Raw genomic sequence first — 25,223 nt, 5'->3', positions numbered from 1 at the left:
GTGCATTTTGCGAGCTCAGCTAAGCATATAATAGCCCTTTTCCACGGCCGTGACAGCCCGGTTCGGCACGACTTCGTCCCGTTATGCGAACCTCTCACGCGTACAGCTTCATCTTCACCGGCTGCAGTTACAACCGGCTGACTCCTCCCTCTGCCGAGCTGTATCCAAGGCAACGGTCATCTGATTGGCTCAAACCGTGTGACGTCATTCAAGCGACAAGAGGAAACAGCGCCATTTTGGAAAATAAAAAATAAAAACATTGGACCAGCCACCTCTCCCATCCACAGGAGAATACAGGAAAGGTTTTCACTATGGACACCAACTCGAAGTACCACTGGTCCGAGGAGGAGACGGCATGTTTCCTTTCACTGTGGTCCTCAACAGAAGTCCAGAACAAACTGGAGGGAACTACCAGAACTAAGCCGGTGTTCGAGCAAATACAGCGTGAGATGGCTGCAGCGGGGTACAACAGGAGCACTGAACAGATCAGCAACAAACTTAAAAAGCTGAAGATGGAGTACAGGGACCAAAAGAAGGGTCCCAGGCGGAGAAGAAATCCGCATTTTGAAATTCTGGAGTCGGTCCTCGGTACCAGACCGGCATGCCAGCAGACTACGACCCTGAACTCTGCAACAGCGATGTTTGAAGTGACAGTTGACTATCCCAGAGACGACATGCTGGTACAAACTTCTGCTCTTTCTGGTAAGTTTTACTTATCAAATGTCTGGCCTTGTTGCCAGCCGGGTGTGTGTTTTTTAGTGGTTTAAAGCAACTTTATGTCATTTTTTTACCATAAGATATCAGCTTCAAAATCATTTTGATGGTACAGTGCCTTGTAATAGGGTGAATGGTGTCTGTCTCAGCCACTGTTTCTGCACTATGTAACTTCAGTGAGAGGGTAGGATCACATCATTACATATGTTTACATCAAAATACAAGATTTCAACGCATAACGTTGTTTGACCTAATGAGTTGTTGGATCCCTAAAGTTAACGTTACGTTCAACGTACATGCCATTGATGTCAGAAATTAGGAGCTAAGCTTGCTTGGGTAATATTAGCTGACCATCAGTTCTGTTCTCTAGTAATCCATACATGTTAGAAAAACACATTTTATTTAGGGCACGTTATGCTATCAGTACTCCCTTATAAAACACTGGCTTTCATGTTGAACAATGCTTTGTTTTTAAGCAATATTTAGGAGCAAAATGAGGCAAAAGCATGTGACTCTATGGTGGCTGTGTTGAAGAACAATGTTCTGTCCTAAATAAAGTCTTTAGGCAGATTAAAGTTAACTGGTCGGAGGCTACAGTAAATGTGATGCAGAATAAGTACTTCACTGTCCGTAGAACGACATCTTTAATATAGATAAAGTTGAAATGTATTTTCATTTAAAAGCATGCCTAGTTTGTCACCTTTCATGACTTGAAGTGTGATCTATTGTTTTTACAGATGCACCCTTGTGCTCTTGGTCAAGCGGAGAGGTCCAAGCGTTAGTGACACTTTGGGCGGATCCTTCTGTTCAGGAAGAGCTTCTCCTCAGCACGAGGAATACCAGAGTTTACACCCACCTCAGTAATAAACTAGCATCACTTGGATTCAACAAAGCGCCAAATAAGTGCAGGGAGAAAATCAAAAAACTGAAGCAGGAGTACAAGAGAATCAAGAACGGTCAGCTGGAGGGTGGAAGGACCAACGCCCGCACAAGTGTATGGTTTGCCATCATGGATGATGTCCTCAGTTCAAAGGCTGTAGAAGAACGATGTTCAGAAACAACAGAGGCCTCACTGCTCGGTCAGACACCGTCTGTCCTGGATGTGGACAGTGGTGGTAAGTGGAAATGAAAACTAGGAACATGCCAAATGCTGGTTCATGTATGTAATTTCAAACAAGCTACAGCAGGTGTTGCTAGAGAACACATCAGCACTTTTGTGATAATACAGTGCAGGATCAGCTTCTTTGTACAAACGTGAGGAACTTTTAACCAGCCCCTCTCATGTCATTTGGCCTTAAGAGAAACACATCAGAGTCTGTGTCAAAGGTCTTATTCCTAAGATAGTAGATTTTTGAGTCTCACTCCGAACTCACCCCCCCTTAGGGATTTAAGGTCAGGTCAGCTGCCAGCCCAAAGCGTGAGTATTTGCCATCAGTTACAGTTAGAAACCAATATTAAAAACGCTCTTGCAACATTATTTTGTAGGAAAAATGTCCCTGAAATCAAGGTAAGTGATAGCCCTGTAAGTTCAGATGGATTTTGATTGGCTGTCAGCGTTTCTGTCATTCATCAAATCGCTCTGAAAGTAATCCCAAAGATATTCCCCACTGTCACAGTCGTTATAGTTGTGGTGTGGACGAGTTAAAACGATTTTTAAAACATTATATTTATAGTTATATTTACCGTCCCTGGTGTGGCCCTTTTTAGGCCAATACATTTGGGCATCCCTAAAAAATAATTTATGGAGTGCCGAGGATGAAGTCTAAATCAATGCATGAAAACCTGTGCACTGAACCTTTAAATTTCATCATTATTCATGCATGAGTTTTTAATTTAACTTCCATGGTTCTGTTTCGGTTCTTTCGCAGATGGAACCCAGTGGTTGCCTGATGAAGTCCAAGTGCTGTTGACCCTCTGGGCACAACCAAACATCCAGCAACAGCTTCTCATAAAGGCAACAAACAAGGACGTCTTTGAGTACCTCAGCAGTGAACTTGCCTTCGTGGGGTTTAACAAGACAGCACAACAGTGCAGTCTTAAAGTGACTAAACTTAAAGAGGAGTACAGAAAAATCAAGGAAGTGCAACTGCTCCAAGGCGTTAACAGCAACTGGTTTGCTATTTTGGATCGTGTCCTTGGTCCTGGCGAAGAGACTTCTGCAGAGGTGGATTCATCTGATGTGCTGACACGGCCCAAATCACCAGAGAATGCGAGTGTGAAAGGTATGATATTAAACCTCATGATGAAAATCTGTATCTCCAAGAGCTGTTTCTGCATTAACTAGATCACATCGCTTTCAACAGATGTGCTGCAGGTTGTTTGGACGTCAGAGGAAGTCGAGGTGCTGCTCAGCCAATGGGCAGAGGAGAGCGTCCAGGAGCAGCTCACGTTAACTCCGAGAAATGAGAGAGTGTTTGCTCAGCTGAGCTCCGACCTTGCGACTCAGGGCTTTGATAAGACCACCAGCCAATGCATGTCAAAGATAAGACTGCTGAAACAAAAGTACAGAAAGATTAAGGAACAGAAGGACTCTGGAAAGCAAAGAAGCAGATGGTTTGCCATCATGGATAAAGTCCTTGGGCGTCATAAGACAGAGGCTGAGACTAATACAGCAGCTGAAGTAATGGACTCAGCCTCTGCATCTCTGCAGACGTCACAGCCAGACCTTTCTGGATCAGTGGAAGACTTAGGTAAAGTTAGCAGTTGTTTTCATACTTAACTGTGGTTTGTGTGTCAAGTAGCGTGTTTACTCCCAGCGTGCAGCTTTCTACATGCTCCATGATTAAAATGACAAGATTTCTTGTCAAATATAATGTCTTTGGTGGTAAAGCTGGGTTATAACGGGAGACAATATTGTCTGAAAGTTTCTTTATGCAGGAGGGCATGATGATTAGTGGTTATTTCTGTGATTTGGCCTGCTTAAAAGAAATACTGTGGAAATTAGACCATCTCTGCTGGGTTTGGAGCTTAGATTCACTCAGATTCTCTCAGATTTGTAAAAGAAAAAAACATGTTATTCCAGGTTGCCGCTTGTCCATCTCCTCATTGTGTCTCCTGGTTCCAACACTGCGCCTGATGTGTGCCTTTGCCTGGCAAGTGGTCCGGTCTTGTAATGTGCTGCATTATGGGAAGGTGGAGGAGCTGGTGAGGTTGGTGACGGAGCTGGCTCCCGACCTGCTGACGCCAAGAGAGAAAGTGCAAGTCCTGCTCAAACTAAGGGCAAGGGTAAGTAGGTTATCTTTTTTTAATTGATTTTTAATTGATTTTTAATTGATTCACATTCAGAAATAAGTAATACGACAATAACGTTACACAAGTGTCTGTTTCAGACGGTGTTGGAATTGTGTCGCAGTGAGAGAGCAGCCGACCTGCTGAATATACAGCCTCACCTGGAGGTCATTCAAAACCTCACAATGGGCTCCAGCTGTGATCAGGAGGCAAGTGTGCACGTGTGGTTGAATACTGGACTTAAAGCAGCATTGAGCTGTGGAGTCCATCCATCTATTCATCACTCAGTTTAACCATCCGTCTGTCATTCATCTTGAAAAGCACATAATTAATAATTCAAATGAATAACGATTAGTGTTGACTAGGTTGTATTAGTACAAAGGTCAGCAAGGGTTAAGGTCATCAGTCTTGCCCCTTTCAGCACCTCAGCGACGCTCTAGCTGTGTGTGATCGACACTGAACTGATGCTCTGCTGTTGTGACAAGCTCCTCTGTTGTCCCTGTAAGAGACAGAAGGGAACGGCTGCTGAGGTGAACGAGGTCAAAGGCGGACCCTTCAAAGTCCAACTTAAGTAGCATTCCTCTTTTAACCTTTTTAGTCCCCTGAGAGAGCATCAAGGACCTCCACCTCACTGCGCCCGAGGCAATGAGCTTCTTCCCTCTGACACTCAGGTCGGACCCCATGTTGTTTAGTCTCTATGACCGCACTTAGTCGCAGTTCTTTGATTTTTTTCCCTCCTGCTTCCTTTTATTCCCTCAGGATTTTAGCACAGGCAGATTTCTCCTTGATGTTTAATTGATGTTTCCTTACATCTGCTCTTCAGTGATTTTAGACTTGTGGTTTAGTGGTTTTAGAGTTGTGTCAATTTCACCGATCCTGATTGAATATCCGGTGTTATTGTATGTTCCAGTTCAGGACTCTTTATAGTTGCTATTTTAGTCGAGCTGCCTGACGCTGCCCAGCTCCTTTGCTACTTTAAACCTCATATTGTCAAATTTGTTTTTTCTTCCCCTGTTGTCAACTATGAAACGAAAGCTCATATGATGAAACTGGTTGGTCTAAAATAAAGTATAGTATATATAGTTTGATTTTGTCGCCAATTCCTAGCGTCTATGAAATTCGTTTGAGGACATTTCTAAATCAAGATATTTATTGTGTTTCATGATATAACCTGAAAATATAGTTTCCAATAATTCAAAACTGAATTGTTTAGTTTTATCTTGATACCACTGAACAGGAACAGGAGGAGCTGGGGAATTCAAAGTCAAACTTTGAGGAGGTTGTTCATATCCTGCTCGAGGACACAGAGGAGAGAAGGATATTTTTCAAGGTAAGAAATTCTTCTTAACACTGTTAGCATAATTAAAAAAACAGCTCTATGTATGTGTGTGTGATGGTTCACCTTTCTTTTTTTCCCCAGGAGGTCTTTCCCATCCATTATGGCCAGCAGTATGAAGCCACATTGCACTCATTAGTCTGGAAATTTGTCTCTAGACTGGATCATCTTTTGCCTGTTCCTGATATTAAACAGGTACTGTTTAATATCATTTTTGGAAAAAAATAGCCAGGAAATGATCGATGCTGCAGTTAATGTTTGTGGTGCGTTTACATCCACTTTACAGACTGCAGAGTGGCTCAGCAAAGCTCCTTCTGTCATGGATGAATGTGGAGACCTGGTTTTGGAAACAGTTCAGCTGAAGGAGCTACTTAACTTCCACCAGCAACAATCAGGATACACAAACAAATGTAAGTAATCTTCTGGCGTTTTAAATTAAAACTTATACAGCTGCCCTAAACCATAAACTCATGGAAATAGAACAAAACTGAGTGGCTATAAGACTTGTTCTGTGAAAATAAATTGTTTTGTTTAAAAACATTGAAAATTCATTCACACCTCGTTGGCGTCTCGAGTGACCTCTTGAGATTGGATCTAACTTCCCTGCTCTATATGCCAATAGACACCTACGTCACTGGAACAAACGGATACATTTTTTACACAAAGAAAGAAATATCGTCATATATAACGTTTGCCGAATTAACAAGTAGGCCTGAAACTTATTGATGTTAGCTAATACATAGAGAAATGTCCTTAACATGGATTTGCAGATACCGCGTGAAATATCTTGACTCTTAGCTTTAACAGTAATCCTCAACATATTGTGCTTTTTTGCAGCTAACTCAGATCTTTTCCCTCCTCTCACAGGCTACTCTCAAACTCAGAACATGTTCTTGCCGAGGCTGTCAGTCCCTCCCAAACCAAACGCGAAGCGACTTCCTTCAGAGCAGCTGGAGTCCTCTGCAGACAATGAGGATGAAGGACAGTTTGATTATAGTGAGGATGAGGAGCCCGTTGAGGAAAACCAGACTGGTGTTGATGTGAATCTGGAGGACTGGAGCCAAGAAGATGAAGACCTGAAGTTGAAGGAGGAAGAAAGTGACCACCTGATCGCTGCAAACTGCTCAGGTATAGACTCAAATGTTTGAATAACAAGGATTGATTTCACACATTGAAAGAAACTCAAGAAGCACTTGACTTAAACTCTCTCATCTTTTCGTCTCTTTCAGATTTAAACAAACAATCACAATCAAAACTGCAGACCTGCTCTCTGTGTCCCTACTCCGACAGCCAGGTGTCAGGTCTTCTGCAACACATCAGGAAGGTGCATCTGAGCCAGGAACCCGGCCAACATCAATCAGAAGAACCTCACCCGGATAACGTCCTCCAGAAAGCGGGCGCTACAACGTGCGCTGCAGGGATGAGTAACGCAACAAACGCTTGCAAGTACTGCGCAAAAGTCTTCAAGTCCGTGTCGACCCTGAACGGCCACATAAAAACACACACGCTGCCTTTCCAGTGTGACGAGTGTGACAAAAAGTACTCGTCCAGGGAGCACCTGAACGTGCACCGCCGGATTCACACGGGTGAGACGCCGTTTTTGTGTTCGACCTGCGGCCGGGGCTTCAGGTCCGTTTACAGCCTCCGCTTACACGTTCGCATACACACCGGAGACCGACGCTACACGTGTCACATTTGTGGGAAGACTTCGATCCAGCACCTGATGAGACACATGCGGATGCACAGAGGAGAGAAGAACTTCCTGTGTACCGAGTGTGGCAAGGCTTTTCTCTCCTCCGGGGAGCTGAGGCTCCACATGAGGTATCACACGGGCGAGCGGCCATACACGTGCAAACACTGCGGGAAGGGCTTCATAGCGAAGTGCCATTTGACGGTTCACATGCGCAAACACACGGGGGAGACTCCTTACAGGTGTTCTGTGTGTCCCAAATCCTTTAAAACTTTTAAAGGGCGGAAACGGCACATGAAGATCCACTTGAGCAAAAAGTCTTTCCAGTGTTTGGAGTGCGGTAAAATATTCAGGCAAGAAGACACTTTTAAAACACACGTTCAGACACACGAGTGAAAGAAGGAGCTGGTGTTTAAATTCAAGAAAGCGGAAAATAAATGTTGGACAGACTGTTGGCTGGCACATAGTTTGATATTTAAAGGTCATATAACATAATATGATAACATTTTTATGTGGGCAAGTAATTTTTAAACAATACATCCACAGAGTCCAGTTGCCTACAATATAGCACTTAGATGACCTGGATGACTACTTGTTACTTTTATGTCATGTATTGCCTGGTGGAAGTGTGTCTACACCAACTGTCCCCCCTTATTGTGGCTTATACATCAATTTCCCCTTCTCTCCTGGGTTTGGGGTTGGTTTTAAACTACTGCATTAAAGTGTCTTGACTGTTTGAATATGACACCTTCATGACAGACTGTGGCTTTCAATACTTTTCACAGAGTAGAGATACTAAATTACGCTTGGATTAACCCTCATGGGTTATCTTGGTTAAAGGTATTGTAGGTGTTTTCAGAGCTAAAAGTCGGGAGATCTCTGCCTCTGCTGCAGATATTATTACCACTCTTCTTTAACGACAACGCTACATCACTCAAGGGGCGCTTTTTAAAGGTTGCTGCTTCTGTATCTTCACTTAATATGTCATGTGAGATGCCCTGTCCTAAACTCGGATAAGAAATGCAAATTAATAAACCACACGCAACCAAATATCATTATTATGAAGTCATTTTTATTTGTTTTATTAAATGTTTTGGATTTGGTTTATACAATACAATAATAATATGAATACGTTTTGTCATTTAAGCAATATAAAACACTTTTAGGTTTCCATTTGACTGTTTTCCCACCACCCACATGCTGTATAGTGTTCACACTGAGAAAACTTCACATTTTCTTCCTTCCTCGTTGCTTCCTCTGGAGGATTAGTGAGACTTCTCTTTATTTAGCCCGTCTTTTCCTCCACATCTGTTCCTACTGCTGCCATGTAATGTACGTCCGTGTCTGTTTCAGCATCACTTATTCCTCTCAGCAGCCCCTTCTCAGACAGCCACACGACAAAGCGTGACACAAGTAAAATAGTCGCAGTGGTGCCGAGCATGATGACTGTACGAAAAGGGAACAAGCGGTATCGGTGACCGTCCTCCTGGATCTTGTCCCACGGCAGGGGCAGCACGTCAGGAAGGCCTATCAAGGGTTCCCCAACCAGACCTCTCAGCAGTAGAGCCAACAAGCAGCCAGTACAGGCCCCGTATTTGTTCACCCAATGAGACAAGTAGAAGATGCATATCACCTGGGGAACCATCATTGAATACAGGACATCCGCACTGACGATCCAGAACAGGTGAACAGAGCTTGTCATCATGGCCAGGCCCGCTCCCATCCCTCCGCACAGGAAGATCGACACTTTGACCACCACGATAATCATATTTTCTGAGGCCTGAAATAGAGGAAATCATTACATGAGCCATAAAGTTAGTTTTGTGGAAGAAAGAAGAAGACAAAGCTGTCGAATTCCCACTAACCAGAGTGAGTTTCTGGCCAGGATTAGAAAAAAGGTTCACAGGAAACGAGTGGTTGGGGAAAAAAGGTGTGGGCTGGGTTGAGCTGATGAGGAATAAGCTCTGAGGAAGGAACAGAAGCCCTGAAGACACCAGCACCCAAGATGTGTATTAAGTGTCAGTGTCGTGTTAAGTGTCACCTTTTTGTAGACGATGTTCTTGAAGATATTTCGGCCGAGTTGGGAGGCGGCGGACAGAAGTGCAGAGTCAACTGATGACATCACAGCAGCAGCGAGCGCTCCCATACCGACCAGTGAGACGTAGAACGGGCAAAGATGCTGAAGGGCGATCGGCAGGATCATACCAGATTTGCCCTGTTCGTACGGGCTGGGTGAACCGTAGGTGGTCTGGTTCCAATCTGACGGACATTAAGCACATGTAAATAAAACAAACATGAGTTTAGTTTCTATAAATGATAGTACTACAGAATGTTTATTCCAAGATTTACAAAGATAGCAAAGACAATGAGAAGATAGTTTAATCTAGGTACTGGTAGATGCCGCTGCTGCCCCAATGATGAGTGATGGCATCCCAAGGATTGGGCATAATGCTGCTCCAGCGTAGCAGGTGATCTTAGCTTGGGTGTCGGTGGGTGTGGACAGGACTCTCTGGTAGAAAGCCTGGTAGCAGATCCCTCCAAGGGCCTTGGAGAGGAATAAAGAAAGGATTTCTCAGAGGATTGCAACAGAGATCGTTTTGAAATGAAGTTAAACCTTTAGTGGTTCTCCATGAAACATTTAAGGTAATATGGTTTATGTCATCACAGTGTACTCTGTCTTGATATTGCATATTTGCAGTTACGGGTCTCCTTTACCAGTAGCAGTATGTCATCTATCCAGCGGCCCGTATCCTCCAGCTCCAGCTTGCCTATCCACGGCCCCTGGTGCAGCTCGGTGAGTGCCGCAACGGTGATGTTAGCAGAGGAGGGGCTTGTCAGGATAAAAGGCACGCAAAACCACTGAAAATGAGGAGAGAAAACAGTAAACTGGGTTACAAACACATAGTATATCAGTTCTGCATAGGTCTGTGGATGAAAAATAGTATGGGGGCCACACTGAATGAGACATAACTGTCTGGAGCTGGAGGTGAAATGTACTTAACTTCATGAACATAAGGTTACAGAGAGAAGAGGGAAATGGAAGAGGGAGAACCGGGGGCTCTGGTGAGTGCTGAATTCACTGAGAGTCGACCTGAAGTTAAACACACTCATACACCCCCTCGATGATCCTGCTTTCAATCTCACTTTGCTGGTGGTGGACACACATTTCCCTTATCCGGGAAGTAGCAACAGGCGACCTAATGAAACGCACCATTATCATGAGTAAACTGGATTTCTCTGGGTTTTAACATTATTGGAAACATGTGGGATAAGCACATAACTCAATAAAGTATACAACAAAGTTTTAGTCAACCTCCTGCATATTATATCTTTAATTTTTCCTGCAAATGCAATGTATGTACCAAGCCGAGGAGCATCAAGAGAAGCTGGATGACGTCAGTATAAGCCACAGAGTACAGTCCTCCCAGTAATGTGTAAATGATTGCCACAGCAGCAGAGATGCTCACAGCCAGCTTGGAGGAGATATCCATGACCACACTTACCGTCCCTCCTGTAACCACAAACATACATCTGCATCATACAACATCAACATTTGTATTCAAGATTTTTACTGGATGCTGATTTTTACAAGAAATGTATTCATGAAGTCGTCGTTCTGACTTACCCAGTGCACCGAGGATACATGCTACCCACAAGATATCGGCAATTAGAGCGGGAATGAAAATAATAGCAACTATAGTGTTGCCATATTTCTCTTGAAATGGGTCCATGAGGGTGACGTAGTTCTTCGACCGGATAGGTTTGACGAGGAAGAGTGCACCTGAAAGTCACACGAACAGAGACGTTTAAACTTTAAAGCAACATTATGTAGAAATCGGCATTTTGCAATTTGGCGCCCCCCACAAGTTCTGAGTGCGACACCACTGTTGTAAATACAAAACCCAGGTCTTTCTTCGTCATCACTCACCTATAACCAAGTTCATGGCGCATGCAAAGGGTGCAAAGGCCCACACCAACCCCTTTGTTGGATCGTAGAGCACTTCAGCGCAACCCAAAATATATCCTCCTCCCACCCAGGTGGCTGCAAAACATTAGCAGATATGTATACAATCAATAAGAAAGACAAAAGATTATAAGACAAGGTCCACCTCTTGTAAATTGATGGAATTAAATGTATTAACATTAAATTTGATGCCCCTGATTTCAAAATAAATCAACCTGAATAAATTCGTGTTTGCCCCATTTATTGTGATCATCTTCATCGTCATTTTTCTACCTGCCATCGTAAAGATGCTGACCCAGATGTTTAGGTTCCGCCCTCCAACCATTGCAACCTCACTGCGGTTCCCGGTGCATTTCTTCTCTTCGCGTTTGGACTTCCTGGATGCCCAGATGCCCGTGCCCAGCACAATCATGTAAAACACTCCTATGGACGCAAGTCCCGGCCAGTTTACCGCCATCTTCACTGTCTGTGGAGAAAAGAGGTTTGCAACACTTAAAACATGAGCCCAGTGGCAATTTAAACACGGATGTACTCTATCTGGATATACAGTAGAATATGATAAGAAAATAGAAAATGAGCATAACATGTCTCCTTTAATTCATTATTTTCCACAAAATGTACAGTAAGTAAATTAGGTAAAACTTTATTATGATGGTCAGTCATGAGTCATTAGTCATCTATAAACAAATGAAGAGCAAGTCACAGGTAAATTATCAGTATATACTTGATGTGCTACTTGAGTAATTGTGAACAAAACTATTTTTAAATTAAATGATAAATATTTTTTAAATGAATAAACAGTTTTGAATGATGTACAGTCAGGGCAGGGTGGTTTTGAGTTTTTGTTGACTTTTACATTTTACTTTTAATTCACAGAAAGAATGCAGGATAATTCGCCCCCCTGGCATAAACTAATGTTCATCAGTTTTCATTCATTCATCCCCTGAGAGAGTCTGTGCATGTCTGCCTCTTCATGGTGACTGACGTCAGTCTAATGCATAACCTTTTCCTCTAAAGCGTTCCATAAGAAATTCTTGTTTCCAGGGCAGACCACACACTCAACAGTGCCAGAAGCAGGCTATAAAAAACTGAAAGCTGCCAAAAGTTGTCATATATCAGGAGAAATATAGGACTGTGGGAATGTTTTAACTACACGTGACAACTGTTCCAGTACACCATGACAGAGGTTAAAAAAAATAATACCTGTTGTGTCTTGTTAGGTGCAGTGAAGAGAGAATGAAGGTTTGCAGTACATTTCTTTCACTGTGTCAGCTGCAAAATTTATTAATTTCAGGACCCATTCCAACCTTGGGCAGAGGAACTGAATCTTTCAGCAGACTCCTTGCTCTGAATACATGGTTAGATATCAGCATGCCTCATTTATCTGGTACAATTTCAACATATTTTGGAAGTGTAAGAAAGTGGTAGGCCTGTTGGGAAACATTACTGGCTGCAGGCTGCTCAGTGCCAACCTTCGTCATGCCGTTGGATTGTCGTACCAAAACAGGAATGCACAGATAAGCGCGAAGGCCATCACACACACAGGCACTGGCACTGTATCTGTCCCCACCTCAGCTGACCCTCTGCTCAACATCACCCAAGGCCTTGAGCCCAGATGTCTCTGTCCCAGTCAGGGATCAAACGCCAACCTTCCTCCTCTGCACCTTATTCTGCCAGGGCCCTTGCAATGCAAAATGCGTAAAAAATTTGAAATATTACAGCTAGCAGCTTTCTAAAGTGACCGTAAAAAAGGAAGGAAGGAAACAAGGAAAATACTGTAATTATGATACAGTATTAAACAGTAATTGAGTACACAATTCTAGTCGTACAACAAGGGACACATGCTGACATGCTGAAAAGGCTAACCGCATGCTAAAACACTAACAACAGGCCTACAAGTGGTCCGACAAGGTACACATGCTAACAGGCTAACATGCTATCAACAGGCTATCGGGCCTACAAGTAGTCCAACAAGTACACATGCTAACAGCCTGACATGCTAACAAGCAATGTGGTTGGGTTAACATGAAAACACAGTACATTGATATAACTGTACATTTACTGCAATTTCGTGTATTTAAAATAACAACAGTATTATTACAGTAGAACAGTGTCTTTTTAAATCTGTATTTTCACAGTAAAATTGTGACTGCGTTACTGTAGAAACACAATGTCCTTCAGTTATTTTCATCAATATTAAAGTTAAATAATTACAGTATACTGCTGTGGATTTACTGCAATTGTTGGCCAGTAATTTGGTGTAAAGTTAAAGTAATAATTTTTACAGTGTACTCCACATAACAGTCACCACATGACCACAGTCCCTTGCATTTGCTGAATAAGTGCATCGAGCAAATCAGTGAGGAGATTGGCCAGAATTTTCTACAACTGGGCACCGAGAAAACTTATTATTGTTTTTGAGGTCATCTGGGACAGGTTTACTCAGTGTTTCAAGGATCAAAACCAACTGTGCCCCAACCGTGGAACAAGATTTCCGAATAACTGTCAGCTCATTCAAATCAGGGCTTAAGACATAACTGTGGCTTTCCAGTAACTTAGCTTCATAATGTCTTTTTAATGAGTAACTTTTTATTTAATTGGTTTTGTTTATGTTGTCTTTTGAATGCAATTTTAACGTTTTCTTAATGGTTTAATGTCTTGTTTTAATGCATTTCCATGTCTCGGTAAATTAATTAATTAAATTGCCTTGTGTCTCAATGATGCTGTATAAATAAACTTGCCTTGCCATTTCTTTATGTTGCTGCCTACAACATGAAATTGTCCTCACCTTCTTCTATTCAGTTTTCACCCCACGACAGCCCCCTGAAGACAGTAATATTGTCAGGAAACATTCTGTTTTCAAATGATAGCAACTGGTAATATGTAGTACATCACATTTTGACATTTGATGCAGTTAAAGGTGCAAAATGTAAAAATAGAAGCAGCATCAAAAAATTTCGCCGCTGTGTTGGGGGGCCCTGTAAAGATTCTTTTCATGGGGCCCAAAATCCCTAGCGGCGCCCCTGGGGCAGCGTGTCATCAGAGGAGCTGCTGTCAGCTAGTAAGCTCAGTTGGTAACCATGTAGTGGTGGTATTAGCTGACTGCGTGGACCATGAGCACAGAGCACTGAGGAAGTGTTGGTGCTGTTTACTACTGGACTCTACAACGAGGCCAGGGGATAACTGGTTAGCATGCTAGCTTCAATAGATACTGTATCTCTGCAACACATCACATAGATGTGTTTTAAATATATTCAAAACTGTTACCTCATATTCTGTTGATAATTTTAGTTGATGTTTTGAAGTTTATTTAATTTTTTTTACATATTGCACCTTTAAAGGTGCAATTGTAAGAAATAGCATCTCAATTTCATACAAACAGGGGGCAACATATCACCATACTAACCACTAATTGCTGCTAACTGCAGATGCTGTTAATAATAATAGAATAGATTCTGTTAATAATTTTAATTGGGCTAATATTTGAAGGTTTTAAATTAAATTGCTCACATATGTCACCTTTCAATGCTGTTCATACAAATTCAAATTAAAGGCAAAAGTCAGATGTTAGTGAGTGTTAGTGGGTTTCTTGTCCAGTGTGAGAGGGGTATATGTTTTATTTACCTAAACTGACTGCAGTTAGTTTCATCATTTTATCAGTGCTATGTGATGAAATTAGCAAACATTTGCAAACAAGGATTTATGTCAGCATACATGACGACTAACTGTTTTTTTTGGCAGTAAGGCGTGTCTCTTTTCCTGAAAAAGACAAGAATAAAATATACTGTATAAAGGAGAAAATTTAAGTGTGTTAAATTTGTCAGATTTTGGGGGATTCTTTGGAGGTTTAGACAGCCGACATTTGTAAACATTTTGCACACACATTCAGTATATATTTACTAGTTGAACAAAAATAAATCAAAGCTGAACATTTAGCAGCACAGGGAATTTGGAAAATGTACATCTACTGTAGATTTTCTGAGTTCACACAACCGCTAAATCTACTTTTTTTATTACTGCTGCTTAAGTTTATTGTTACACCGGTATTGGTCTGAACTTCTGCCTTTGAACGTTGTGAAGAAAACTAATCAGACCTCCAGCACAACATCATTTTCCAAGATAAAAAAAACATTCACACGTATTATGTTGTTTCTCATAATAACTACTAAAATAACGTATTTTTAATTACCTGTGCTGCTGCCTTGTTGAAAAATGTTCAAGTCGGGATCCTCATAACTGAATTTCACAACAGTGAGGAGGAGTGGTGAGTGCTGCCAAGTTTTGACTATGGCTTTGGGTGAGATAAATTTCCAGTTTGGTTGGCTCGGGTGGGGGTTTACCAGAGTAGTATACACAGTTGAGGTACTTGTCCTTTACTTGAGTCTTTTGTTTTCATGTCACTTTACATGTCAGTTCATCAGTCTCACCAGACTGTTGTTTTAGTCTGCATCTGTCTGCCGTTTACCTTATTTAAACTGTGACTGGTGCTGTCAGTAGCAGGTGTTGAAGGCTACATTCGACTTATCAGTAGTGCAACAGCGTTATACGCCTGCATTACCCACAAGGCAACTTAGCCACTGAGTGACATCACTGGAGGCAATTTATCAGATTGCATGCAGCTTTCTCTGGAGCCACAAAAGGCCTTTTCACATACACAGTGGTAATCCCCAAGACCTGTAAACACACTTTAATGTGTAAAATTGGTGGAGATAGAGGATATAATATGATTATATAATGAGAGTTATTAGGGAAATACTTAAGATGTGAAGTTTTCAGAGGCGTTAAAGTCAAGTAAAGACTTGCATGCTGAGATCAGCCATCCGTGACCTCCAGTTGCAAAAGTCATTGATAGTACAGCGGTAGTATTGCAGGTATCCTAGTAACAACCGCTGACTTGTAACTGGACCTTCATCAACAAAGAATCAGCAGAGAAGGAGCTGTGTGAATGACTGCTTTGAGGATCAGGTTCTTCCCCGGTGTAAGCATAGACTGTTTGTGAAGATGAAAAACACCACTGCCTTGTTACGTGTGGTCTGTTGGAATTTGATGTCTTCTAACCGAAGCGAACAACAGAAATATTATCGGCTGACTGGTGGATTCCTGAATGAGCAGCAGGACAGTGTGATGGTAAGAAAGCAGGCAGACATGTCTGATGAAAAAGCCTGGAGCTGGAGCTTTTTGTGCATGAAATCTACTTCTTCCTAAGCCACATGTATGTGACTTAGCCATAATGTTTTCATAACCATAAAATCAGATACATGGAATAGATTTTTAACAAAATGGATGATGGAGGGGAAAAACAGCAGTGAGAGATTAAGCATTACCTTGAATTCAGTCCCGTAGTAACTGGACATGGATGACCTCCCGGTCAAGCACCCTGCTCCATTTCACCCAAAGATCAGCCTGTCGTGTAAAACCCTGGACTTCTATCTCAAACTGATGCTGCTGCTGAAGGTGGCGAAGCTCAATCACAGTTTAATGCAACATTGTCCTGCGACGACTGAAGTGTGTAGGTTTCCCAACTACACGTCCGAGGCGGGATCACCTTTCCTCTTTAAGCTGCCCATCCTTATAACCCCGGGGCGCTCGAAGCATTCTCAGGTGAGCTGAGCAGCGCTCGAATGTCAACAAATGTTTGGATGGATGTCTGCACTGTCATAGGATACTTGTGATAATAAATTCCTTTTACAGACAAAACTTAATAATGTACAGTAAGTTTGAAGCTATCACAGCACGTGGAATAACTGCCATGTCTTACTATTTGATTAAAAGGGACATATGGTGGTTTTAGAGAGTAATGGAGTTGGGGGAGGAATGTCCTTGGAATAATGCACACTCTTAATCTTGAAACACTACAAGCATGAAAGGAATAGTTGAATCAAACTCTTTCCCCCTCAGCTAGTTTTGGCTGATGGAAGCAGCTCTTTGCCCCACTGGATGACGTTCAGGCGACAGACTGGCAGTCTACTTGGCTTGGCTCTGACTGAAGATTGTGGGATATACCACCTCAAAGTGTCTGTTACTGGAGAGCAGCATGCTGAATACTTCCATCTGCACATCCGCAACAGAACGGTGACTGACGAGGACTCAGCAAGGTAAGAGAGCAGGTTGTGAAAGTTTGCTGGATGACGATGGGTTATTATTAGCAGGGGAGAATCTCAGTGTTGGCCTGAGGGCAGCTGAAGACCAGGCATTTTCTTGACAGCTTCAATTGGTCTTAATTGATGCCCTTCAGCAGTGCGTGTCAATGTGTCGTCTTAGACATACTGAAAAACAAAAGAAGGCAATGTTTGAAGAAACTGCGGTGTGCTTGACAGCAGAAAAAACTTAGAATAAAGAAAAATGGGGTTTTGCTTTGTCTCTTTGTCCGATAGGGGCGCCTCGTCCTGCTCTGAGGGGCAGAGGACAGTCTGGGCTAGCCTGCTACTCCAGGTAAACCCTCTGACTCTTGACGCCGGACAGCGGCTCCGTCTGGTCAGCACCATGGCTGACTACCTGCGCCTGCAACTGGACTCCGTCTACCTCTTTTCAATGAGAAAATCCTTCCTACAACAAGAAGAGAAGCTCAAGGTTTGCAGGCAAGGTGGGCTTGATAGTACTCGTGGGAAACAAGATGCATCGGTGGATGTCGCTCAGCTTCTGTGGCGTGTCGGTTGTCAAGGAGAGGAACGGCAGTCTGATTTAGTCGAGGTGCTGGAACGCAGTGTGACGACAGGAGGGCTGACCAGGTTACTTGAAGCTCCTGTTTTGGGATGGACGGTGCTTTGTGCGTCTGGACTGATCCGAGATAAAGTTAAGAGAGACTTGCAAAGGGCAAAATTTACACCCACTCCGAATATGATTGTGCCGCCACCAAGTCAGATCCATCAGGGTGTCAAACTTGTGAATTATCTTCCTTTGACCAAGCTGGAAATGAGTTCGTCAACCATGTCAAGGCTCGAGCCAACACACACAGATGCTTCAAAAGCCACCATGTCTGTCAGAAAAGAATTTCAGCCCTCTGGCACACATACACCTGAGAAGGTTTTGAAATGTACTCCTACGGGAAACGCCTCGAAGACAAGTAATTTGCATGTTTGTTTTTCTGTCAAGCAGCCAACTTTGCACCCATGCAGCAAGGATGCAAACACTCTTCTGGAGCGACAGTTATTTACTGGCCATCCAAACTTGCTTTCAGGTCACAATTCTCAGGAATATGTCAAACAAACTGAGGTCTCCGCCTCAAGAGTCAAACCTCATGTAAAGGCGACCGGCGGCAGGGAACAAGCATTCCAGGTCACATCGCACTCATCACTACGTATTTCTGGGTATGTCTCGACCACAGAGGTATCTCATTTACTCTTTTTGCTTGAACATGTATCGACGGTTAGGACTGGCACCACTCTTTCACTGCTCCCATCATCCATACTGCACAGGATTTACCCCTCACTGACCCTGGACTCTTCCAGTGTCACTTCAACGCTGACACACGAGGCGTCCATCAGAAAATCGCTCACCACTCGTCTGACCCTCCGACCTCATCCAAAGGAATCCCCCCTGTGGACTGGTGCTTATAGAGCCAGCCACACTGACTCAGAGAGTCAGGCCACAGTGAGCTCACTGGGTAAGTCTGCTGCTGTTGACTTCTATATGACTATATGGGATTGTTCTGGGTGCTTAGTCATTCGAGTCATATGTTGTAATGACTTGACCTTGTTTGAAAGGGGGCCCACAGCTGAATGGAGCGGAAAGACTAGAGGAACATATGGGCTAATGATGTGGTGGAAATATGAGACGCATGAATGACACGGAAAACAAATGACTATGTTAGAGTTGTATGTTATGGTGCGGAGAACATGGAGGATTATGAATCAAGTGAATGAAAACAATTGCATTAACTTACTGGGGGCTGTAGGGATGATAACTAACCCGGAAGTTAGCATCGCCTGTGTTCCCTCGTCAAAAAGCCTGTGGGATTTTTTAATTGGACTTGTGTAGGTCTTGCATGTTTTGTTCAGCAAGATAATCCTCGCAGATGAACCCCACTTTTATGATTTTTGAAGCGTAAATGGAATCACAGGAAGTAAAACGCTAACGTAAGGCTTTAAACTAACTACAACTTGATCACATGACTATACTATAACTACACTAAATGCTATAAATTGCTAACTGCTAACAGGTTTTAGGACTCCTGTGGCCCTCTATTGAAGACAGTGGAAACAAGCTGCATCACTACACCTTGAACTAGTTAGCAACATCCAGTAGACATGGAGAAACACCATTTGGTTTTGTGTCTCTGGCCTGATGATGATGAATCAAAGTTTGATCCTCAATCTCTTTTTGCTCTGTTTTGGTCTCCACTAACTCCTGAGAGAAATATGTGGCCCATTAGCAACTACATGCTCCACTATAATAACCTGATAGTCACTTTCTTTGTTTATTGCAGCGGTCACGTCATGATAATTCTTACTACCAACAACACAGGACAAAACGTGCATTCATTCACAGGAGATCTCGTGCTCGGCAGCAGGCAACATTGCATAGTAAAAGTGAGGTTTATAGGCAACCAAACTAAACGCAGATGTTGTCATTATTCTATAGCCATTACATTGTGCAATCAACATTTACTTCATAATGATAAGGCAAAGCAATAAAACATCAATATAAACATGAATATAACTGCTTTGGTTATTAAAAATGGGGCTGTACACAGTTTGCTTGTATCCAGACTGCTCCAAATATGTACTAAAAATAAAAGTAGCTTATTTAGACTATTTAAATGTTGCAAATACAGCGTGGAGGCGTGTATGAACACTCCTAAGTCACAAATGTGAGGTTTTCCTGTTTTTCCCATTTTGACATAATCACATGAATGGTCTGAAAATGAGTAACGTTTTGTGGTTTTTACAGCTTTCTTTGCTGTAAACAGCTGCAGTGCAGAGCAGAGCAGTGAGTCGTAACCAGAACGGTAAAGTTGGTTGACTTTAAACCAAAACAATGAGCTGAAAGACACTGAAAATGTCATTAGAGCTGAGGGGAACTGCAGAGTTTGGAGGTTATCGTCTGTGGGTTTGTCACTGTGATTGACAACTCATACATTATTTGATCCATTGTTAATATATGAAAATTGAGAATAGCAGCTCTAAGTTTTGAGCATCCGTGAACAGTCCCTGACAGTGTCGATAATTATGCTCCTGATCATTTATTGCATTCATGAAACTCATGTTTTTCCACTGCACTGGTTTGTTGCATTTTCTTTTTCACAGGGCCAATTAAAGACCACCACGCTGCCAAACCTGCATTTTATAACCGCCCATCTGTTTCTCATCCACCTCTTGCAGAGAACTCTGATGATGTCTTACTACTGAACTCCAGATCAAAAACAACACAGTCACCGCTGCCATCGAACAAAACACCGTCTACTCAGCTGTTCCCAGATGTGTCACCGACCTCATCTTTAATGACAAAGCAATTATCAATAACTCAGCACTCGGACACAATCCAACATCTGTCTTCTGTTCTGAATCAGGATGTAATGTCTCTGCTTAGTGTTACAACTCAGGATGTGTCACCGACCACATGGACTGGTCAGCTGACTCTGTCTGGACAAACTGAATTGGAGTCCTCGCTCACGACGTCCTGGATGGGGCCATCGGTGACGACGTTCACACCAGCTTTACCCTCCGAGCTCGGCTTTTATAGCGAACGACTTGAGACATCCAGTGTCACAAATCAAGAAGATACAGAGGAGTCTCTCAAAGGTCAAAAGTCAACACATGAGAGTGTACAACTCATAGCATCAATGCAACAAACACTCCTTACATTTTCCCACACAACAGTCACTAGAATGACAACAAGCGTGTATTCATATACAGCATTCTTGACTACAAGTGAGACCTACGCAGCTCCTCTCTCAATAATTGAGAGCACTGGACTCCTGCCTGGGGACCATTTTGAACCAACTACCCCCTCTGCTGTCCAGGATCCATACACTACATCCTTCATGAATCAAATCCACAATCTTGATCCTTCATCCCCATTATGTGTCCAATCCGTGGCACAAGATCATGTTTATGTGAATGATTGTACCCCTAAAATCAAAAGCACCTACCTCCAGAGCACCGTGCAGCACGTCCTGAAAAGTTATTCCCAAGATGAGGAGCGCTCGACTGCTTTTCGATCGCACTTTTTAATGTTTGACTCAAGCAGGGGATTCTTTTCAACCCAGACGTGGAGTCCAGCTATGCATCTTTCTGCCAATACAACTACAGAAATAAACCAAATAACAGCTGCTCCACAGATGGACATTTCAGATGCTTTTCCTCCTCTAGAACACAGTGGCTCCTCAGTTATCACATACACATCATTAGCAGCGAACACATCTGCCCTCACTATAGAGAATTCCTTGTTAATCCGCCAAACAGACGGCAGTGGGCCAGTCACAAAAGGACATCCCACGCAGCAGATTCTGAGCACATCTTTGAGTCCACTTTATGGGAGTTCGACCACATTATTAACATCATCGCAGGCTGTCGGCCTCTCCTCATATAGAAGACAGAGCTCGGTCCAGCCACCGTCCTCACCAGCGTCCGTCTCAAGTGAGTACCATTTCAGCTGAGCGAAGAACTTACTCTCAATCTCTGGTGCAGTGAAAATGATTGTAGAGGGCAGCTGCCAACACGTCTGGAAACTAGAGCTTTCTTTCTACGTGTGTTTTTTGCATTAAATGCTATAATTATATCGTAGGCATGATAATATAATTGCAAAGTGCCCAATAAGTGTGGTTTTATAAGCTGCCTCAACTTTCTGCATGATAGTGACCTGAAATGACTCGAAGCAAACAGCTTTTGTAGGAAACACATTAATGGCACCCTGTGGAATTTTCTTGTAAACAAAGATAGGACGGTTCTCGCTCCGTGTTTCCCACCAGTCTTCTCTTTTAGATCTGACAAATGTTGAGTGTGTTTCCTTCCTTCATATGAAAACCTAAAATTTGGAAGAATTTTAAACTTACATTGTTTATATCCATTATTTCCTTTTCTTTTTTTTTTGCACTGCCTTTCCTTGTGTTTATGTTTGTTATTTTGATGCATTACTGCCACCAACTGTCCATAAGTGGAATAGCATGAGCCCTGTGGGCACACCAACACCGATGTATTGCAATGGGTGTTTGCATGTGCTCACCTGTGTGCACATGAGATTAGGACTGCAACTAATGATTATTTTCCCTACTAATTGATCTGCCAATTATTTCCTCAATTTTTCTGTCTCAGTAAACAGTGAAACAGCATTAAATTCTCACATTGGCACTTTTGCTTTGAAATTGGCACCCAAATAATCTATTATCCCAATAGATGGAGGTCCATTATGTAAACTAGAATGGCACTCAGTAGAGTGCATACCTCTACCAAGGCCAAACAGTCCCCTTTAATTCAATCCAATATCCTATTTGTTATAATATAGCTGCTGGAAAAAAGGCTAACCTGTATGAAAACGTGGTATTTTAATTCACTAGATCAGGATTGTTATTAGGAACCAATTGTTGTTACCAATTGATACCAGCCACCTAAATACACTTGATTTTTTCGATAAAGATCCAAGCTTAAATCCCTGAGAAATTAACAAAAATGTTCATGGAAATCTGATTGGCAGTTTCTGTGTAATCCTGCTGACAAACCAACCAACCAACAAACAAACGGACACATTGCTCGATAGCGCTCCTAGTGGTCAAAAACTCTACAGGGTGCCTTTAACATTCATCACTGAATTTGTTTTTACGAATGAACATCTCTCTAAAATATTGTCTTCACGTGTATTTGTTTGTATGCAGATATGTTTATTCAACATTTCTGTGCAATAGTCTAAAAATCGTATTATTTTATATTTCAGGCTCTGTGAATCTTCCGCCCCAGGTGTTGCAGTCTGTTCCAGTGTTGATGGCCACTGTTGGCTTCCCCTTCCGCTACTCAATCCCACCTACAACCTTCATAGACCCAGAAGATGGTGAGGCAGACGCTCTTTCCTTGGAGATTAGGTTGATCGATGGGCCTCCGATCAGCGTTGGTACCTGGTTAACGTTGGACGGTCTGGAGCTTCATGGTGTCCCTCTGGAGGTGGACCTACAGTTTGCCCCTCAGCATCTCCTCCTGGCCGCCCGGGACAGACAAGGCCTGAGCACCTGGCTGCCCCTGACTCTGGATATCCGTCGTAGCCCCGTCAACCCCTGCCACGTTTTCACCCTGACCGCTCAACGCAGTCTTCACTCCATCCTCCGTCGCCGACACAGGGTGGAACTAATGCTCAGAAAGCTGTCTCGCTTCTTTAACAGCTCGAGCAGCCACCACCTCGTCGTTGTGTCCGTGAGGCCTGGCTCCACTGTGGTGTCGTGGTACAACCGCAGCTTGTGCGGGACGCGTCGTAGTCGAGTTAGAAGGTGCCATGTTGATCGGATACAGAGCATGTGGTTAGCGATGAGGTCTGAGGATGGATCAGTCAATCCTGCGTTCAGAGACTCAATGCTCCCAGAGTTCCCTATCACTAAAGTCGAACCTGTGAGCTACAGACAAGACTGTTTCTCCACCACCTCTACCCCCATATTTCCAAGTTTAGGCACAGATACTTCCCTCAGTCCCGCCACTAACACCTGTGTCTCTGCATCCCCAGCTATCACTGCCACCTCACAACAGATGAACCGCTATCAGTGGATGGCCGGCATGTTCACAGCCCTGCTCGTCGTCTGCCTTCTCATCCTGATCGTCCTCCTCGTCGCTGTAGTTCTCCATTTCTGCAAAGGTCGAGGAAGGACAAGAACGGTCGCCATTTGGCCTTCAGGCAGTGTGCTCTCACTTCAGACCAGGGATCTTAGAGCAATTAAACCAAGGCGGCCGCCGATATTCCAACCTGAGCTGCCTCCACCGCCGCTGAGACTGTGGATCAACCTGTCGCGAGACGACGAGGGGCCGTCAAGATTTGAGCAAGGACGGAAAACTCTTGACAGGGCACTACGTCCTCGTCCTCCACAATATGACTTTTCAAGTATCTAACTTAAAAAACTTTTTTCAAAAATAAGGGAAAAATCCCCTGAATAGTTTGTAAAAGGTTTACAATGCAGGAACTTTCCCCAGTGACTAGGAACTTTAGGGAAACTTGGTGTGCTTCCACCACAGGGACCAGAGTCCAGGGTCCAAGGTAATTTTACCCCCAAAAGGTTCCTGCTCTGTGGGTTGAAGACTCGCAGCATTTTATTTCAGCCATTATGTTTAGAAATCTGCAGCTGCAAACAAATTTGTTTTTCTGTTCATGGTGCCCCGATACATCAACATGGCGTTACAGAAGAAAGCATATGACAGATGACACAATTTCATTCTGTTGCACTTTGTTTACATTTGGCGGACCCTGCCACCTTTCTAGCGTCAAACATTGTCCTCTGAGAACAGCTTATTTATTCAGTCATGGGAAAAAATAAATATTTAATAAGCTTGTATTTTTACCTGATTAATATGTAAATATTAAAATTATGAGTTTGAATTTCTTCTCCAAAAACTACATACTGCCCCTTTAAAAGAAACATGTTCTCCAGAGGAGCCAGCACCAGACTCTCTCTGAATGAGTGAGCACACACACTCTTCATATTAAAATTAAATAACTGTTGTTGTCATCTACTTGACAGTTGTCGCTAGAAGTGGGCTGCTCTCTCTCTCTTTGTGTGTGTGTCAAAGTCATGTACTTGGACCAAGCTATGACGTGAAGTCACTGGTAACGGCAGTAACCCAGACTCCCTTAACAAAACGCGTGATTTTAGGAGTTGTTGCACGAGGAGAAAGTTAAACAAGTTTGTGAAACGGCACCGCAAATTTAAAATCATTGTTGCTTTCACGTAAATTCGGCATTAAATACATTACATAAAAATGTTTCTCTCCGGTTTGTTGCGGTATCTTGGTAAAGCCCGACTGGTTTTCATGTTTAATAAAGAGCATCCTGTCTGCTTCCGTGTGTCAGGTGCGTCTTACCTTCCAGCAGCTGCTTGAACACACTGTTTCAACTGACAACATATTGACGGTAAACATGTGAAATTTTTACAAATCCAGGAAACGGTAACTAATATAGGCTACTTCTTTGGAGAAAGTCACCGGACTCCCTTGAAAAAACGCTCAATTTTGAGAGTTGGGCGTTAGAACAAACTGTATGAGCTTTGGTTAACGCTGTCTACAACACAGTCTTAACTATTTGGGCCTGCTTGTTCATTCGGCAATTATTATACATGAAGATATTTCTTTATTTGTGTTTAAAAATCCATTTGTTCCAGTGATGTA

General features: G+C 42.9%; 2 protein-coding genes across 5 annotated transcripts; one reads left to right on the top strand and one right to left on the bottom strand.

Moving 5' to 3' along the window:
• The first annotated feature begins 245 nt into the window (after positions 1-245).
• Positions 246-8,026, top strand: LOC311252366 (uncharacterized protein). Its single transcript, XM_084345457.1, has 11 exons — positions 246-702; positions 1,452-1,829; positions 2,583-2,936; positions 3,018-3,404; positions 3,737-3,939; positions 4,044-4,151; positions 5,180-5,272; positions 5,363-5,473; positions 5,565-5,688; positions 6,146-6,406; positions 6,508-8,026. The coding sequence occupies exons 1-11, from the start codon at positions 312-314 to the stop codon at positions 7,362-7,364; spliced, it is 3,267 nt and encodes a 1,088-aa protein (XP_084201583.1). The 5' UTR covers positions 246-311; the 3' UTR covers positions 7,365-8,026.
• Positions 8,021-25,190, bottom strand: LOC311252368 (high-affinity choline transporter 1-like). 4 transcript variants are annotated; one of them, XM_084345460.1, is made up of 9 exons: positions 24,921-25,190; positions 11,206-11,398; positions 10,897-11,010; positions 10,594-10,749; positions 10,331-10,479; positions 9,684-9,827; positions 9,360-9,513; positions 9,010-9,227; positions 8,021-8,748 (listed from the first exon to the last, which is right to left on the bottom strand). In XM_084345460.1, exons 1-9 carry the CDS (start codon positions 24,975-24,977, stop codon positions 8,254-8,256), a joined length of 1,680 nt encoding a protein of 559 aa, XP_084201586.1. In that variant the 5' UTR covers positions 24,978-25,190; the 3' UTR covers positions 8,021-8,253. The 4 variants fall into 4 exon arrangements, with proteins under 4 accessions (XP_084201586.1, XP_084201588.1, XP_084201587.1 ...); XM_084345462.1 differs by lacking the exon at positions 24,921-25,190 and adding an exon at positions 21,023-21,110; XM_084345461.1 differs by lacking the exon at positions 24,921-25,190 and adding an exon at positions 15,122-15,202.
• Between the last annotated feature and the right edge of the window lie 33 nt (positions 25,191-25,223).

Source organism: Pagrus pagrus (assembly GCF_965226575.1).
Source record: "Pagrus pagrus genome assembly, chromosome: 23".
Lineage (NCBI taxonomy): Eukaryota > Metazoa > Chordata > Actinopteri > Spariformes > Sparidae > Pagrus > Pagrus pagrus.
The sequence above is the reverse complement of the archived record's forward strand: the minus strand, read 5'-3'. Positions and strand labels throughout refer to the sequence as shown.